Raw genomic sequence first — 15,716 nt, 5'->3', positions numbered from 1 at the left:
TCGCGGCGGCGCGGCGGCTCCTGCAGCAGAGCGGAGCGGGAGGCGGGCAGGGGGGGCGGAGGGCCGCGCAAGGAGCGAGCCGGCGGCGGTCTCGGCAGCGGGTCGCGGCCGCCTCCGCCCTGCGCCGGCAGCGGGACGCGGCAGCGGCACCACCCGAAGCGCGAGAAGGGGTACTGCGGGCAGCAGGAAGCGGCCGCCCCGCTCACATCCGGCCGGGCCGCTCGGCCCCGCCGCCCCGCCCTCACGGGGCCGCCTCGGCGCCACTCGGGTTTCTCCGTCGCGCCGGGAGCGCTTCGGGCGGCATCGGCTGCCATCGGCTGCGTTCGGCAGCGCTTCTCGCCCAGCGGGGGCGGCCGCCATGCTGGAGCTGCCACCCTAGCTCGGCATTGGCGGGGCTCCTCCGTCTGGAGCCGCCTCGGGCCCCGTAGGCCCCGGGCTGATCCCTTTTCCCCGTTACTCGGTCAGGGCCCTGCCGGAATGCGGCGTCAGGCGCTGGCGCTGCTGAGGGGAACGAGAGCCCGGCGCTGCGAGCAGGGCTGGCTGCGGTGTGCAGGCCGCGCCGCCATTTCTGGCCAGCGGCTGCCCGTGGAGGGGAGTCAGGGCCCCGCGCCGGCCCTGCCGTCGCCGCGCCGCGATGGTGAATTGCATTTTCCCCGCAGACTGGGGAAAAAACCGTGCCAGGCGGGTGCAGCCCCAGTCACCCGGGACAGCCCACACTGTCCCGAGGCGTTGCCGTTCTCCCCAGCCAGCCCCGCCGCGGGACAGACCCTCGCCCAGGTGCCAGCATCCTGCAGAGACGGGTCCCTTCTTCCAGGGATCCTCCTGCTGCGCCATGACATTAATTAACTGCTGGCAAGCTTTAAACCAGACCAGTGCAGAGTCTTCACAAGACAGGCCGAGCCAGGGGCTGCCAGGCTGCACAGAGCCTTGGTGCTTTTTCCCTACGCAACAAGCTATTTTCAGTTACTATTGAAGTAAAAGTCAAGCAGAGCAGGTTCTATGAACCCAGGAGCCTTTTAATTCCGGCAGTTAGTTCTTACACAGTTCTGCTTGGCGGAGTAGGCTCTCGGCCTGAGGCACTGGCTGCTCTCTCCTCTGCTGGGCCTGGCACCAGCTGCTACTGAGGGGTGAGGACTGGCTGGAATGGATACAGCACACCATCATGGGCTTCCCGGTGACTGCATCTTTGATTCATTTGGAACATTTCTGAATTATTTTGATACCACACAACGCAACCTCATCGGTGGACAGAGCATGCCATTATATTTACTCTCTTCCATTTTTCTTGCACTGAACAAAGATAATTCTCAGATATTTCACACCAGTGAGAAAAACATCAACCGTCAGTGAACCGAAAGGCTATTTTTGCAACACTTGCATGTCCACACTCCCCCATACAGTTGGAAGCTGAAATGACTTGTCATTTACACTAAATACCTTAAAGCCAAGGCTCTGCTGCTGCCAAGGCCTGGCCGTTGTTCCCTGCCCAGCACGGGCACCGTCGCGCAGAGTGGGCAGCACCGCAGGGATCCAACGCACTGGGCTCTGCAGCAGCTCCAGGGGCCACCGAGATGCTGCACGGGAACAGAGCAGATGGGAAGCTGTTGAATTGATGGCATGGTCCTGGGGAGACCCAGAACATGCAGAGATTCACGTGACATGTAAAACTGCTGCTGATTTTCCTAACACCTACCTATTCCTCCACCAGTTCTTTTTTATCCAGTCTGAATCAGGTGGACGATTGGAGTTTTCTACATGAAAAAGAGGTACAACAAAATTTACAATATTATTACAAAATAGCATACAAAGACAAGGATGAAGGCTATAATAGAGAAAACACATTAGCACAAATGGCTTTTACGACCTTGCCATGAGACCAGCGATATCTTTCTATATATGTTCTTTTCAGTGTTCCTTCAGTCTGTTCCTTTGGGATCAATTGTTTTGCATTGTCAAAAAAGAACTCCAGTTAAAGCAGAAGGTATGCTTCGAATACATTTCAGATTGACAATTTTATACCCAACTGGGTAATTGCCAACATTAGAAAATACCTAGATAAATATTTACTGTTAGTCATTAAAAACAATATTCAAGTTTGGATAGATGATGACGGTAACAGATTTATACAATGCTTTCCCCATGTGTTTGTAAATCTCTATTTCCTCAAAGAGGATAAAAAGAAGCCTTTTGGAATTGTTTGAAATTTTGCACTTGAAATGCTAGTTGGTATCTCTATTAAGGTAACTATTTGTTATTTGCCCTGGAAGACAAATTATTACCTAAGTCTATGATCCTTAGACTACATGATGTGTATATTATTCTATTATTAAACACACTATATATCAGCTACATTTTACTTTATTCTTGCATTTTTTGCTTAACTAGAATGTACATTTGCTTTTAAAGAGAAACAAATAACTTACATGATGCTACAAATGCTTAACACTCTTTGCGGATATGGTTTTTTCCCCTGAGGATGAGAGGAGACAGACACAGGGAACATATTGAAACATTAGTTTGATAAAAGGAAAGAAACTTAAGAGAACAGCATGAAAGACAGGGCAGAGGAATGAGAAGTTAATAACTAGCTCCTTAATAGAAAAATTATCAGTTTGGTAGCCACGAGTGCGGTGCCGAGTTGTATACAGAATAGTTATAAATGCACTACGCAGAGGAGTATGTAAAAAAAAAAAAAATTAATGGCAGTAACAATAACCAATTATAAAGCTTAAAGATAATGAATCATAAAGTTGAGGCTTAGATCAGTCCTAATATTGTTCCACAATCTATCACCTTGTCTTCTCTCATGCATTACAATCCTTGAAAGTCTTTTTCTTAGACATTGAGAGGAAATAATTATTTAAAATTGTCTCGGAAACTGTCTGAATGTGTGTATTGTGTATGTGCTGGTGCTGGAGGAGGATTATTCCCCTTTGTGGATGGGGAGTGGCAGGGTAATCGTGCTGATGCAATGCTGGAAAGTTCTACTCACCATGACACAGACTATCAGCATTACAGAGACAATAATTATTTGCGCTTTTATAGTAGCTTTCATTCCAAACTATTACTGTGGGATTTCACATGTTAGTTCATTAGTAAAGCCACAAACAAATTCAGAGAGAAGCAGAGAAGTACCAGCATACAGAGTGTACGCGCAGGGAAACACGTCAGTGGAACAAACAGAACACCCAGCGTGATTCACTCGTAGGTGTATTCTCTGACTCCTGGTGGCACTTCCTGCTGCCACAAGTTCTGCTCACTTCTCCTCAGGAAACAGCACGACACAGTATCGAGGTCAAAAGTAAAAGTCTGTCCTTATCCATAGCATAAAAGCCATTTTAGGGGCAAAAAGCTGTAACCGTAATTCACAGGCACTTGACACTCGGGCTGGACTGATGTGCAAGAGCCAATTTTACGTGAAGCAAAGGAGTATCACAAAGTGTCAGGGGGTGAATATTCAGTGTATTCAGCACTCTCTCTCTAGGTATTTGTATTAAAATTAGAAGCAAAAAAAAATCCCACCCAAAAAAGCTGAAGAGAGATTTCTCTTATTGGAGAAAAACAGGATTTCCAGATGCTTTTTCATCTTAAAATCGCTAAGAGAATTGTCTTTAAAAATTGTACTTAAGCCTTGATTTTATCCTAATTCGAGTTGCTAGGTAAAAGTCAGGTGATTAATGATGTAGTATGAGGGATGTAGTAACTGGTAGAAATAAATCTTAATGCACAGCACTAAGCAGCTAAATTTCCTTTCCAGACTCCAGTTCCACTTGTGGAGTTCTCTGCCTTTGTGACCTGTGGTGCCCTGAGCCCCTCTGCCTTCCCACTTTAAACTGGGATAGTAGGACTTACTGAAGCTGTCTGGATGGCAGCTAGAATTTAAATATTTACATCTATCACACTTCCCGAGAGTCTGAAGGTTTTTTTGTTAATGATATTTGAATTCTTTAAGTTATATGTCCTCATCAATCTAACAGAGCTAATAGAGTTTTAATTGGGAAGGTGATACTATCGCTGTGGAGGAAATTCAGAGTATCTTCACTGAAGTTGGGGAAATACCGTGACAAAATTCATGTTAGAAAAGAATATAATCCACAAGTAATGGCCTGCAATTTCTAGATAATCCAGGCAGACATTTCTGGCATGATTAGTCTCCTGAGCGTTGAAAAAAACCCTGTACCAGCATGTGATATGTACGGTGTTCAAATATAGTATTCAGTCTGTGCTAGAGGAACCAAAGCCAGCAATAAAAAAGGAACTACAACGTTTAAATGTCAGCATTTGCTGCATCAGAGAGAACAGATTAAAGGAGCACAAAAATTAAATGATAGTATATAAATCTCTACATTAATAATGAAGCATTGTAAAATAAATGCATCACATTCATATGATATTAGCATAGATGATTTAGCTGATATACATATACAACCGAAACAAGTCCTGTATTTTGTTTAGGTAGCTTCTGATAAATATCTCTTCTGTCAAGAATTTCAGTTATAAAATCTACATAAGGCTTTGCATTCACTTCTGTCTACCCTCAGGTTTAGCAGACAGTAACAGACCACGCTTACTACAGTGCGAGCTGTTGTTGAAGGCAGCAGGACTGCATACAGTAATCCCTGTACAGGGCTGCAAGCTTTCCGGAATAGAGACATCATTGTAAATTTATAAACAAGGACCTGAGCCTCCTCAGGTCCTCAAGGACCTGAGCTGTAAGTCCCTCAGCAGAAATATGGGAATAAGCCTTTTTTATAACTGTAAGGATCACATCATTCCCCAAGGTGAGGAGTTGCTGAAGTACAGAGATGTGTAAGCTGCAGGTTCCCCTCAACTTCTACCTGTCTTGATACCAAGCATTTCACAGAAATTAGTGTTAAAATGTTAAGGAAAAAGGCTTAACCATTACAGAAGCCCATTCACTATTACCGTTTTACTGCCTTCCACTGTCCAACCATTTTCTAATAAAGACTGAAGGCTACGAGCTTTGGCCTGGCCACTTGATTTCCTTAGACAGATGCAGTGTTTCTTTCACCCCAGGCTTGCAGAAATGCTTCAGCAGAGCTGGGACCTGGGAGGACCAAGCCTTCGTGTGGCTTCAGTGTGCCCAAGGACAGACAGAAGCCCGCTCCCCTCTGGTGTGCCGCATAGCTGTGACTCACACCCCAGCCAACAGCCTCTCCGGGAATGCAGAGCCAGACAATAACCAGGGAGCTTCACAAAACGCATTCCATCAAATCCAGAAATTAAAATTATGGTTCCTCATATAGCACGGTGAGCATTTGGAACAGAAATGTGCATTTATTACAGAAATAAGACAACTGTCAAAAAGTAATGATATATTCTGGAATCTATTCCTCACTGGAACCATTTGTAGACATTCAGAAGAACTTACAAGAGGAATAAATATAATAAATAAGTCCAAAATAGCTTATTTTAGCATAAATAAAATATAGAAATGGTATGGAAAACATGTTCTCCCCTCCCCATGCCTGTATGCTGATAAGTTGCTAAGTAACAATTTTTGTGAGGAAGACTTCCCAAAATAAGATGAGGAAGTGTGGGATGGTTTTGAGGTTTAGTTTTACTGTTAAAAATAATTAGCTGATTTCCAAATCTTGATGTGACAAAAGCTGGTGAATCTCTTAAATTGGTATTCAATTGCATTATCTGCTACTTTCTGCATTGGAAAGCTAAAGAGTGTTTTATCAATCTCACTACTGAATTAAATAATTAGATCCAAATCAATACCGATGCTAACTTGATATTATGACCTAATTTATTAATTATATTGCCTATTTTAGTGTAAAAGGTAATTTACAGTTAATCAAGATTTAAAAATTAATATCACGTCACATCTTCCATCTGCAACATGAGCCAGAACTAATAAGAATCTGGCAGATAACTACTGATACATACAAAAGTTAATTAGCTTCCTGATTTAACCTTTGTGTGCCACATTGCATTCCAATTTAAACGCGGAAAGCTGCTAAATGTCCCTTGGTGGCTAAATGACATTTGTGCTTAGCTGGTGAGAAGATGATCTCAGTACACAGAATGGGGAAGGGGATAGAGACGACAGGAAATGCAAATTACCTTGTAATCCCAGTACAGGTCCTGGACACGTCTTGGATCCTCTGCCTCCAGTACCAGCAGGGTTATCAAAAACTTCAGATGAGGAGGAAAAAGGATAGCGCCGCTGTCTTCACAAACCAGCCATGCTGAGCTAACCCAAAAGGGAGGACACCACACACCACTGCTGCCTATATTGCTCACTGCTTGCAGGAGCACTGTGCCTTTGGAGAACTTTGTGACAGAGGTTAGGACACTGTGGAATCAGAAGCTTCTGCATGAACTTGATGGATAACATGGATAACAGGCCTAACTGCAGGTAAGGTGTGTGGTTTTATTCTGGAATTACTATTTCTCTGCACACCAGCGGGATTCTGTGGCAATAAAATAGCATTTTACAGAATCATTTGGATTGGAAAAGACCTTTAAGATTATTGAGTCCAGCCATTAGCCCAGCACTGCCGATGTACCTCTAAACCATGTCCATCAGCACCAGCTCTACACAAATTTTAAATGCTTTTGGGGGTGGTAACTTTCAGGCATTTCAGATGAAAATACTGATCTTTCTGTTTCATTTTATAGTTGATTGAATAGGAACTCTACAGAGCAGTTCGGGGCGGGGGGGGGGGAATCGTAGAATCATAGAACTGTCTAGGTTGGAAGGGACCTTTAAGATGATCTAGTCCAACCATCAATCTAACTCTGATAAAAACCATCACAAAACCATGTCCCTCAGCACCATGCGTCTAAGTCTGAAGCATATGTGGCACACTGAAGAAAAAAATGATCGCCCTATTTTTTAGGAGTTTGTCTTTAATATTCAGGTAGTTTTACTTGCTGTAAACTTCAGAAGCACTGAAGAAAAAAAGAACTTAATTTGCAAATCTTTAAAAGGAATTAAATTATCAAAATCTAGCCATTGTTTTCAGATGAAAATTACTTATTTTCTTAACAGGTACTGATACCTAAGGCAGATATTATGTAGTTTATAAATATTTAAACTGTAGAGAATCTTCTTTTAGAGAAGAAATGTAGCTATTTTAGCAACCATCCCAAATGGTTTCAAGGATTTAGTAAGGTAAGAAAGGATGTACGCGGCCCTGAGAACATGGTGACCTAAGACAGGGATGCAATAAATACGGACATTGTCTGACAAACAGGTGATAGCAGAGAGATAATTAGTTTTAATGAGCAATTAAGCATTTACAATGTTTTGCCAACATGAAAAGTGAGCCAAAGGACAGGTGAAGAAGACGGAGGAAGAAATGACCCTCACTCACAATGAGGACCACCAGAAGGCACAGCTACGCATGCCCGAAAGCTTATTATAATATGTAAATGAATCACTGGAAATGTAATATGCTGATGTTTTCTTGGAATTACATTGAATATAGATACCTGTTGTGTATAAATTTAATTTGACGACAGCATTCGGTGTGCACAATAGGAGGAGCTATCCCCTGTGCACCTGGCACCACAATAAAGTATGCCTGCTTTCTAAGCTTTGAGTCTTACCAAGTTTTATCTGCTGATTTGCAGTAACACTGCGGCCGCCGCCGCTCCCGCCTCAGCCCGGTCCCGCGGGCGGGGGGGAGCCACTCCCGCCTGAGCCCGACGCACGGCGTCAGGGCGTGACGTAAAGCCGTGACGCACGGCGTCGGGGCGTGACGTAAGGCCGTAACGTACGGCGTCGGGGGCTTCCTCCCGCCCCGGCGGCGGCGGCGGGGCCGCGTTGGGGTTTATGGCGGCGGCGCTGAGCGGCCTGTCCGCCCTGGCTGCCCGGCTGTCCCGGTCGGCCGCCGCCCGTTCTTACGGCGTCTTCTGTAAAGGCTTGACCCGCACCCTCCTCATCTTCTTCGAACTGGCCTGGAAGCTCCGCATTAACTTCCCTTACCTCTACATCGTCGCCTCCATGATGCTCAACGTCCGGCTGCAGGTGAGCGGCGGGGGCCCTGAGGGGGGTCTTGTGGCCGTGGCCCCCGGTGCGGGCCCCGTCGCGTCGCTGTCGCCGCTGTGGGCGGGGCCGCGCCGCCCTTTCCGGGGCCGCGGTCCCCCCCAGACCGCCAGCCGCTTCACCCCATAGGGGCTGGTAAAACGGTTCCCTCCACCGGTTTGTTGGGTTTTTTGAAGTGAAGAACAGCTGTGGCAGGGAAAACGCAGAGGGGGTTTTAAATAATCACGTCACTGGGTGTAAATGACGGAACAAGGGGTAACGGTTTTAAATTGGAAGAGGGGAGATTTATATTAGATACTGGAAAGAATTTGTTTGGTGTGAGGGTGGTGAGAGCCTGGCCCAGGTTGCCCAGAGAAGCTGTGGCTGCCCCATCCCTGGAGGGGTTCAAGGCCAGGTTGGAGGGGGCTTGGAGCAACCTGGTCTGGTGGGAGGTGTCCCTGCCCAGGGCAGGGGGTGGAACTCGATCATCTTTAAGGTCCCTTCCAACCCAACCATTCTGTGAAATAACAATTGGGGTTTAATTTGGATCTCTCCTGCCTTGAGCCTGTTCCAGTGCAATGGGTTTGTTTCATCCTGGCACAGCTCTGACCCACGGATGTTGGGAGCTCTCATGCTCAGCAGGGTTGAAGTGCTGTTGGTTTTGTGATGAAATCAGAACTTTACTTTTAACTCACCTGGCAGCAGAAGCGGCCTGGGGACCGTCACAGTGGAGGTCTGCTCCAGCCGCGGGCTGGACGCTTTCCTCCTCCCCATAAAGAGGGCTGTGGTGGGAGTTTGACATCTGGGCAGGGGCCAGGTGCTGAAAGACAAGCCCGGTTGCTGTTTGTGACTTGAGAAAGGTAGGTTGAAATGGAAAGAGGTCAAAATGTGGCATCTTGTATTTTTGTTTTTTTGGGACTCGTCCTACAGGTCTGAAGCTTGAAACAGAGCCGTGCTGCCCAGGGTGTACACATGGCTCAGTAACCTTGGTGGCTAAAAATGCTTTGCCTTTGCTTGTTATCGGCGTTGGTCCACAACAGTTCTCCTGTCACAGCCCTGGCTGCGGGACAGCCGGTGCCCTCTGCCTGTGCCGGGGGGGGCAGTCCCCTTTGGGAGGCCCCGTGCCCTGCGCTGCGGGTTTCCAGTGGCGCGTGTCTGATTTCAGCACACGCCTGTGTACGGGACGTTGCTTTAGTGTTTGATGTAACGTTGAGCCTGTGATCAGTTACAGCCCACATCTATGTTGGTTAGGGAAAGGCGTACTGTTACCCTGCGGATCCCTCCAGGTGCTCGCTTGCTGACTCACTTTGACAGCTGTTACTGAAGGAGAGTTTGTAGCAGATTAAACTGAAACTAGAGAGGAAGTTTATGTTTGGGTGTATTTCCTACCCCTTTGGATGTGCTCAGGCAGCCTGCAGGGAGCCTTGTCTGTTTGGACCACTGTTACTCCTGGCAGTTGGGTTGTTCCTTTTCTTTATGTTAAATATTTTTTGTTTGTTTTTCTGTGTACTGGGCACCAAGAAACCAGGATACTAGTGTAATAACATTCTGCATTCTTTCTCTTTAGGTCCATATTGAGATCCACTGAGTTGTGACTGGTGTGCTGCTTGCCCTGTGTGCTGCAACTGGGGTCAGTCACACTCTGCAGATTCAGCCTGTGGGGAAGCAGCAAGGCCATGCTCCTCTTCTCCGGGACTATGAAGAGAGAAGATTTAAACCAGAAACGAGTATGTGACAGTGACCCAGATCATCACAAGGCAGCAGCTCACCTGACACGCACACATTCCCTGTTGAACAATTCTCAAAATTGTAGTAGCAGTTTACAAAAGGAATTATTTTATTTTAACAGCAGGAATTGTTCTCTCTTTAATACTATACCTCTGCCTTCTGCTGGCAAGGAAATGGCTCTGAGTGTGAGTGAATCAGCAGGGAGGAACTCGAGTGCAGCTGCTCTGGGGAAGGATTCATTTCATCTGCATTTTTCTTCTGGGAGAGACAGTCTCGATGGGGTTTCTCCCTGCAGTTACAGTATTTCAGTCATGGCCTGGCTGGAGGAAGCCTGTAGTTTCGCTGGAGACTTTAGCTCACGCTGTCCAGGAGACAACTTTGTATTTTTTGCACACTTCTGGCTGGGAAATTCATGGTACGATAAAAAACTGCAGTTTCTGGAATTAGAAATGGGCAGCAGCAAAGAGAATGAATTGCAGCTTGCGTGTCTTAAAGAGCTGGAGCTTGGTGGACTTCCTGATCTCTGTTTTGTTCCTGTTGCCTCCCTGCATGAATACGCTTTGGGACTCTTAAACAACCAGAAACCATGTTTTTTTCTCTGTTGTTTAAACCTTGTGTCTTCAGAACAAACACTTGGATACGGGAAAATGCTTTCAAATATACAATATGTGACTAACAGTTTTCACCTCATACAGCTAGTAACTTCTCTTCTAGCTTTTGCACTAGCAGGTCTTTGGTATGCAGTAGTGAAGGTAAAAGAGTACTAAGATTTTAATAATTACTATTTTTAACATTATTAGAAAGCTAATTGACTACATAAGAGAGACAAGGTTACAGTTCAGGTTTTAGTGAGAAGTAGACAGCTAAAGTAAAAATTATACTTGTGTAATTGCTAGTAAAACTGGCTGTTGGAATAATAAGGACTTTTTTGCAAGGAATATCTGCATCTGAGTGGAAAGAATTTCTTTATCTCAACACTCTTTGGGACTTGTGCAGGTTTGCTGTTAGCACTAGACTAGAGCTCAGTGTGATTGTTTAGCACAGGTCCTTTGTTCTCCTTGGGTTTGTATTAGGTGTGTGTCCTGCCTGTTGTTTACAGCCATTTCCAGTGACACCGTTTCTCGTAGCATTGAGTTCCTGCTCCAAATCCAACAGTAACCAACGTGTCGGTCCTTAAAACGTTTGGAACTGTACAGCTGTTAGGAGAGTGGTCTCCAGTGCAGTGTAATTCTCAGCAGTGGTCCTTTTCCAGGATGGCACTACTCTAATTTAACCAATGTCTCGTGAGTTATATTGTGCTACAGTAGACACTAGAAACAATTTTCTAAAAGAATGTTTTCTTTCCTTGAAAAAGTGATATTGCTGAAGCATAGTAATCATTTCTGGGCCTGTTGACTTTGGCTTCGGGACAGACCAGCGGCACCGGGGTTTGGCAGTGAGCAGAGCACGCAGGGTGGAATGGGCAGAGCTGCTGCCAGCAGGGATTTGCAGGAAGGTGCTCCCCTGGGCATTCAGGGGGAGAAGCTCATCACGCCGTAGGTCAGAGCTCCAACTCGGGGTCCAGAATTCCCAAGGAGGGGCTCACCGGAGAGCGAGGAACTGGCAGGGGGTGGGAGGAACTGGCAGGGGGTGGGCTGCCTTTTCAGCTTGCCCTTAGGGTGCAGTGGAGTCATGCCCTGGTTCACGCAGCGAGTACCCTTTTTGGTTGCCAGCTTGTTTCACGGTTGCATTTAGTTTGAAATGAACTTGGCTGGGAAGCTGGCCGAGGTTCTAATGTGGTGTTAATTTGGGTGTTACAGCACACACGTGTAGACAAGTCCTGGATTATGACGATGAGCTGCTGGTTATCAGTGTTATGGGGAGAAATGCTGGAATTTTTTTAACTTAGAGTGCTGAAAGTAAGATACACTACTACTTATGTTAAACGATATGTTACGTTTATATTGTCCCCATTGGTTAGCTATTTCTTCTGGATGTTAGAAGAGATAAAAAGCTATTTACTTTAATTTAGAAAATAACTTTTTCTCTGGTGTGTACTTTTATTGTTTAATTTCCAGACTTTTGACCATCTGATTACCTGTCACAAAATTATCAAAACCCTTAAAATTATGATGGTTTACATGTTGCTGTCAAAATAATTACTTACAACAGCATCCTCTTAATGAAACCATTCCTACTATTCTCTCCCATCTCCACTGCTGCTTTTTACCCCACCTTGTAGTGGTGTTAACAGGAGTGTTTGGGGGTCAAGGTTGCTGAAGTGATGTGTATCTGAAACACCAGAAATCAGGACACTTCTCCAAAAGTCCATGCTTTATTTGAGTTGTGGTGTTTGCATACAGCTTGAACCAAAAAACACTCAGGAGAGCTGAGAGTAGAGGAATGAAGGTGGGGAGGGGCTGGAGCCTGTTTCAGCTGGCTTCAGTGCTAAAGAAAACATTGTGCAACTGCATCTTGCTGGCTGTAACGAGCTCCATGGGTAAAGAAACCCTCCTTTCCTGTAGGGTGAGCCACACACAAACCCAGTCCTGCATCCACACCCGAGTGCTTGGGCTTCCCAGGTAACGAGGCGGTGGGCAGCGTGGTGCCCACACGGAGTACCCGGGAGCTGCTCTGTGTGACTGGAGGGTCTCTGCTGTCCTTGGGGAACCACAGTCACCTCCAGCACAACCTCGCAGGTGCCGCTGCCAGGGTGACAGGCAGGAGCAGCTACAGGCATCAGTGCGTTAGTCCAGTTCTTAACACATCTGTGCTCCGTGGTGATTTTAAGGGGAAAAAAAAAAGAGGGTGGAAAGGGAAACGTGAGAAGAACCCCCTGTAAACTGGAAGTGAAGCACGCGTGCAGCACAGTGCCCATGGCTGGCTGTTGGCGAGAAGCCTGAGCAGGGGCATCTCAGGATGCTTCTGTATCACAGCCCTGCTCTAAGCAAAACTTGCTGTGAGTGAGCGGCCTTCAGTCACGTGCTACAGCATCACTTTAAATATACAGTACAGCTAAGTGAAATGATGGAAGTTTTTTATGTATTATATGTATATTGAACATAAGATATAAAGAATATGTCTTAAGTGAGTGGATTTAATCCATTTTAAGATAGTTTATGTACTTTGCCTTGGATTTTGTTGCTTAAAACCTAAAAGGTAACTTTCTAACTTGAACATTCCTTCTGAAATTCAAATAAAGGATAGTTTGGTGTGTTCAGATCTCACATAATGCACTGCACTTTAGGCACGTGGAGGCTGTAAGCTGAATGTGCTGTTCTGGCACCAATGGGAGTGTGGGGCTGGTGGGGACCACGCTCCTGTGGCTTTGCTGGGTGTGGGGAGCGGTGAGGCAGGGACTGCCATCCTGAGAACCACAGAAACCAGACGCTGTCTGCCTCAGGCCACTCTTCTCTCGACTCACCTCAAAGAGGGAAGGTGTCCCAGCCCAGAACCGGCTCGTGTCAGGTTCTGTGCTTTAGTCAGACGTGGAAACTGCTTCCCTGAGTAGATGTACTGTTCGGGCTGAGACAGAGATTATCACAGTGCAGAAGAATAACATTTTCAGTAGGGTAAGGGACCTTTATCCTGAACCGGCAGTTGCTGCCTTATTTCCAGTTCCTCTCTCCTCTTGCTGTTCTGCTGCTGTTGGCAAGAGGGATTTCTGAGCAGAATGTCAGGGTGCTACTGAACAACTCACACTTTCTAAAATTTCACTGATCATTGTCAGGTCCTTCCTGCACCAGATAGCAAAGAGTTCTGTTTCTGCCATTAGAAAACAAAGTAAGAAAGAAAACACTCAATATTTAGAGAACTGTCTAGTGGTTTCCCATAAATGTACACTGCAGTGGAAGTTTACTGTATGGTGTACTGCTCTGAAAAAGAAAATACACTTTTAGCTGGCCTGCAGCAGGTGCTGTGTCTGGGTGTGGTGTTGGGGTGCTTCCGACACCGGCTGTGAAGCGCAGGGGGACGGTGTGGTCCTTCCCCTCTGGTGTGACCCGCTGCCACCTCGAGATCACCTGTGGGCACCTGCCTGGCACCAGGACAGTTTTGAGCCTTTTGCTTTTTCAGTGTTGGGTTGTTAGGGTTTTTTTGTTTTGTTTGGGATTTTTTTTTGTATGTTTTGTTGGCTTTTTCAGGACTGTAAAGACTGCACTTTCTTTAACTTTGCCAAAGTTTGCTTTTTTCCTCCTTTTCTCCTCCCTTATCCCTCCTTACAGATAGACACGCTGTCATTGTGGATGAGGCGAGCCTGTACCTAGTCTCCTGATGTTTTATCTCTGATCAAGTTGTTTCTTTTGGATTTGTGGCCTGATCTTGTCTGTATGTTCCTTGTCTTCCCTCCCCATCGCTGCTCAGCATAAGCATGTGGTGATGCTCCCCTGTATTTAATTATGCATAACAAATTGACCGAGCCACGCAGCGCTGTGTGTGTCCATAGTCCGTCATGGGGCTGTGAGACAAGCCGTGTATCTGACAGAATTCAAACCTGTGGTACCTCTGTCGGCTGGGAACCGCAGCCAGAACGTGGGGTGTATCCCCTACATCGAGGGCAAAGCCTGAGAAGCAGTTACAGTCACAGTCACTTCAGTGCTCTTTAGGCTCCTAAGTCATTAGCATAACTGAAAAATTCACATGAATACTCTTAATATTTTGAAACCTTCTTTTTTTAAGAGTGCATGGAATAAAATGTGTGCTGACACTTGTTTCTGTGATGCGCAGTCAGTAACTGGGCAAAAAACTTTTTAGGATTTTCTTAAAAATATTTGTAGTGAATCCCCTTTTTGATATCTCAGACTAAAAGCCTCTAATCCACAGGGAGGAGCTGCATTTGATAGAACTTTGGAATAAACAGCTTGTTGCCTATGAAATTGTTACTATTGATGATTAGCTCACACACTTGAGCACAAGGAGACAGACACCAGCCTGTGGACGGGGTGAGAACAGGAACAGTGTGGAGCTGCTGGAACACGCACTAAGTAAATCCCTTGCCATTAATCCCGTGGTTCCTTCCAGAATCTCAGTTACCCAAGTCTTTTGGGAATTGGTGATACAAGACTTGGACCAAGTAGATGGTTACTTCATTGTTGCATTCAATGGATGAAATCAGTTTAAAAGCTGAAGTATTTTAGAAAATGGCCAGAGGAACTTCCAGAAATAAAATCTGCCTTGAAAAGATCCACTTTATTTCTGTGATCTCAATACTGTAGTCTGGTTTGCAAATCTCTTCTCTTCTTCCTTTCTGGAAGATCCATATAAACCCGATAACAAAAATGGTTCCAATTTAGACTTGTAAAAGTATCGGTGTTCTTTAATTTTCTGGTTGTAGTCAATTTTACCTACGATCATCTATAAAAATACCTGTATGCAATTTAAACTTCTGTTCTTAAAAACAGGTACGTGTAATGCCTGGTGCCCGATTTGGCACCTGAGGCTGATGGGTGTCCCTGAACTTTCCTGCTCCCTGCGGGGACTGACACAGACTGTAAGTGCTGACACCCGGGGGAAGGACAGTTGTACTCTACAGCCTGGGTCTCTGGCCCTAATTTTTTTTTTTTTTTTTTAATTGCAAGGTGGGAGATGGCGAAGGCTGGCACAAACCATTTTTGTTTGTTCCAGGGAAAGATGTTTACAACTTTGTATGTATTTTAGAAACTTACTTTTTAACTTATGAGAGGAGTTTCCATGGTAAACTTGAAGCCTGTTGTCCTAATGAGGAGAATACAGATTTTTGGATAACGGGGAGTGCTGTCTGAGCCTGCAGCAGCTGCTGGTTGTGATGCTGCTCGCTTACACCACAGGAGGGAGTTACACATTGCTCTTTCAAATCGCTTCAGTCCCGGCACCGTTTTTCCGTAGTACAGTGCATTTCAGTTGATAAATATGCTGTGAGTTGTGTTATGGGCTGTCACTGCACCTTTTTGTCTTCAGCCTGGGTCTCTGGCCCTAATTTTTTTTTTTTTTTTTTTAATTGCAAGGTGGGAGATGGCGAAGGCTGGCACAA

At 45.7% G+C, this 15,716-nt stretch overlaps 2 protein-coding genes across 2 annotated transcripts in view; one reads left to right on the top strand and one right to left on the bottom strand.

The window, feature by feature from the left end:
• The window catches only part of RAC1 (ras-related C3 botulinum toxin substrate 1 (rho family, small GTP binding protein Rac1)), a 16,621-nt gene extending 14,992 nt beyond the window's left edge, over positions 1–1,629 (bottom strand). The window contains exon 1 of the mRNA XM_014951367.1: positions 1,438–1,629. Coding sequence (XP_014806853.1) covers positions 1,438–1,619 — 182 coding nt within the window. The 5' untranslated portion in view covers positions 1,620–1,629. The remainder of the gene's footprint in view (positions 1–1,437) is intronic.
• A 6,085-nt stretch (positions 1,630–7,714) lies between these two features.
• On the top strand, positions 7,715–14,890 carry LOC106893427 (small integral membrane protein 10-like protein 2A). Its single transcript, XM_014951368.1, has 2 exons — positions 7,715–8,005; positions 9,570–14,890. The coding sequence occupies exons 1-2, from the start codon at positions 7,811–7,813 to the stop codon at positions 9,588–9,590; spliced, it is 216 nt and encodes a 71-aa protein (XP_014806854.1). The 5' UTR covers positions 7,715–7,810; the 3' UTR covers positions 9,591–14,890.
• The last annotated feature ends 826 nt before the right edge of the window (positions 14,891–15,716 follow it).

This window comes from Calidris pugnax, unplaced genomic scaffold, assembly GCF_001431845.1.
Source record: "Calidris pugnax isolate Ruff unplaced genomic scaffold, ASM143184v1 scaffold198, whole genome shotgun sequence".
Taxonomy (NCBI): domain Eukaryota; kingdom Metazoa; phylum Chordata; class Aves; order Charadriiformes; family Scolopacidae; genus Calidris; species Calidris pugnax.
This window is presented reverse-complemented; position numbering and strand designations above follow the sequence as displayed.

Bases quoted from the DNA above. Each gene is read 5' to 3' on its own strand.
- LOC106893427 (XM_014951368.1), top strand. From the start codon at position 7,811: ATGGCGGCGGCGCTGAGCGGCCTGTCCGCCCTGGCTGCCCGGCTGTCC. The intron at 8,006-9,569 runs GTGAGCGGCGGG...CTTTCTCTTTAG, and splicing joins TGCTCAACGTCCGGCTGCAG to GTCCATATTGAGATCCACTG.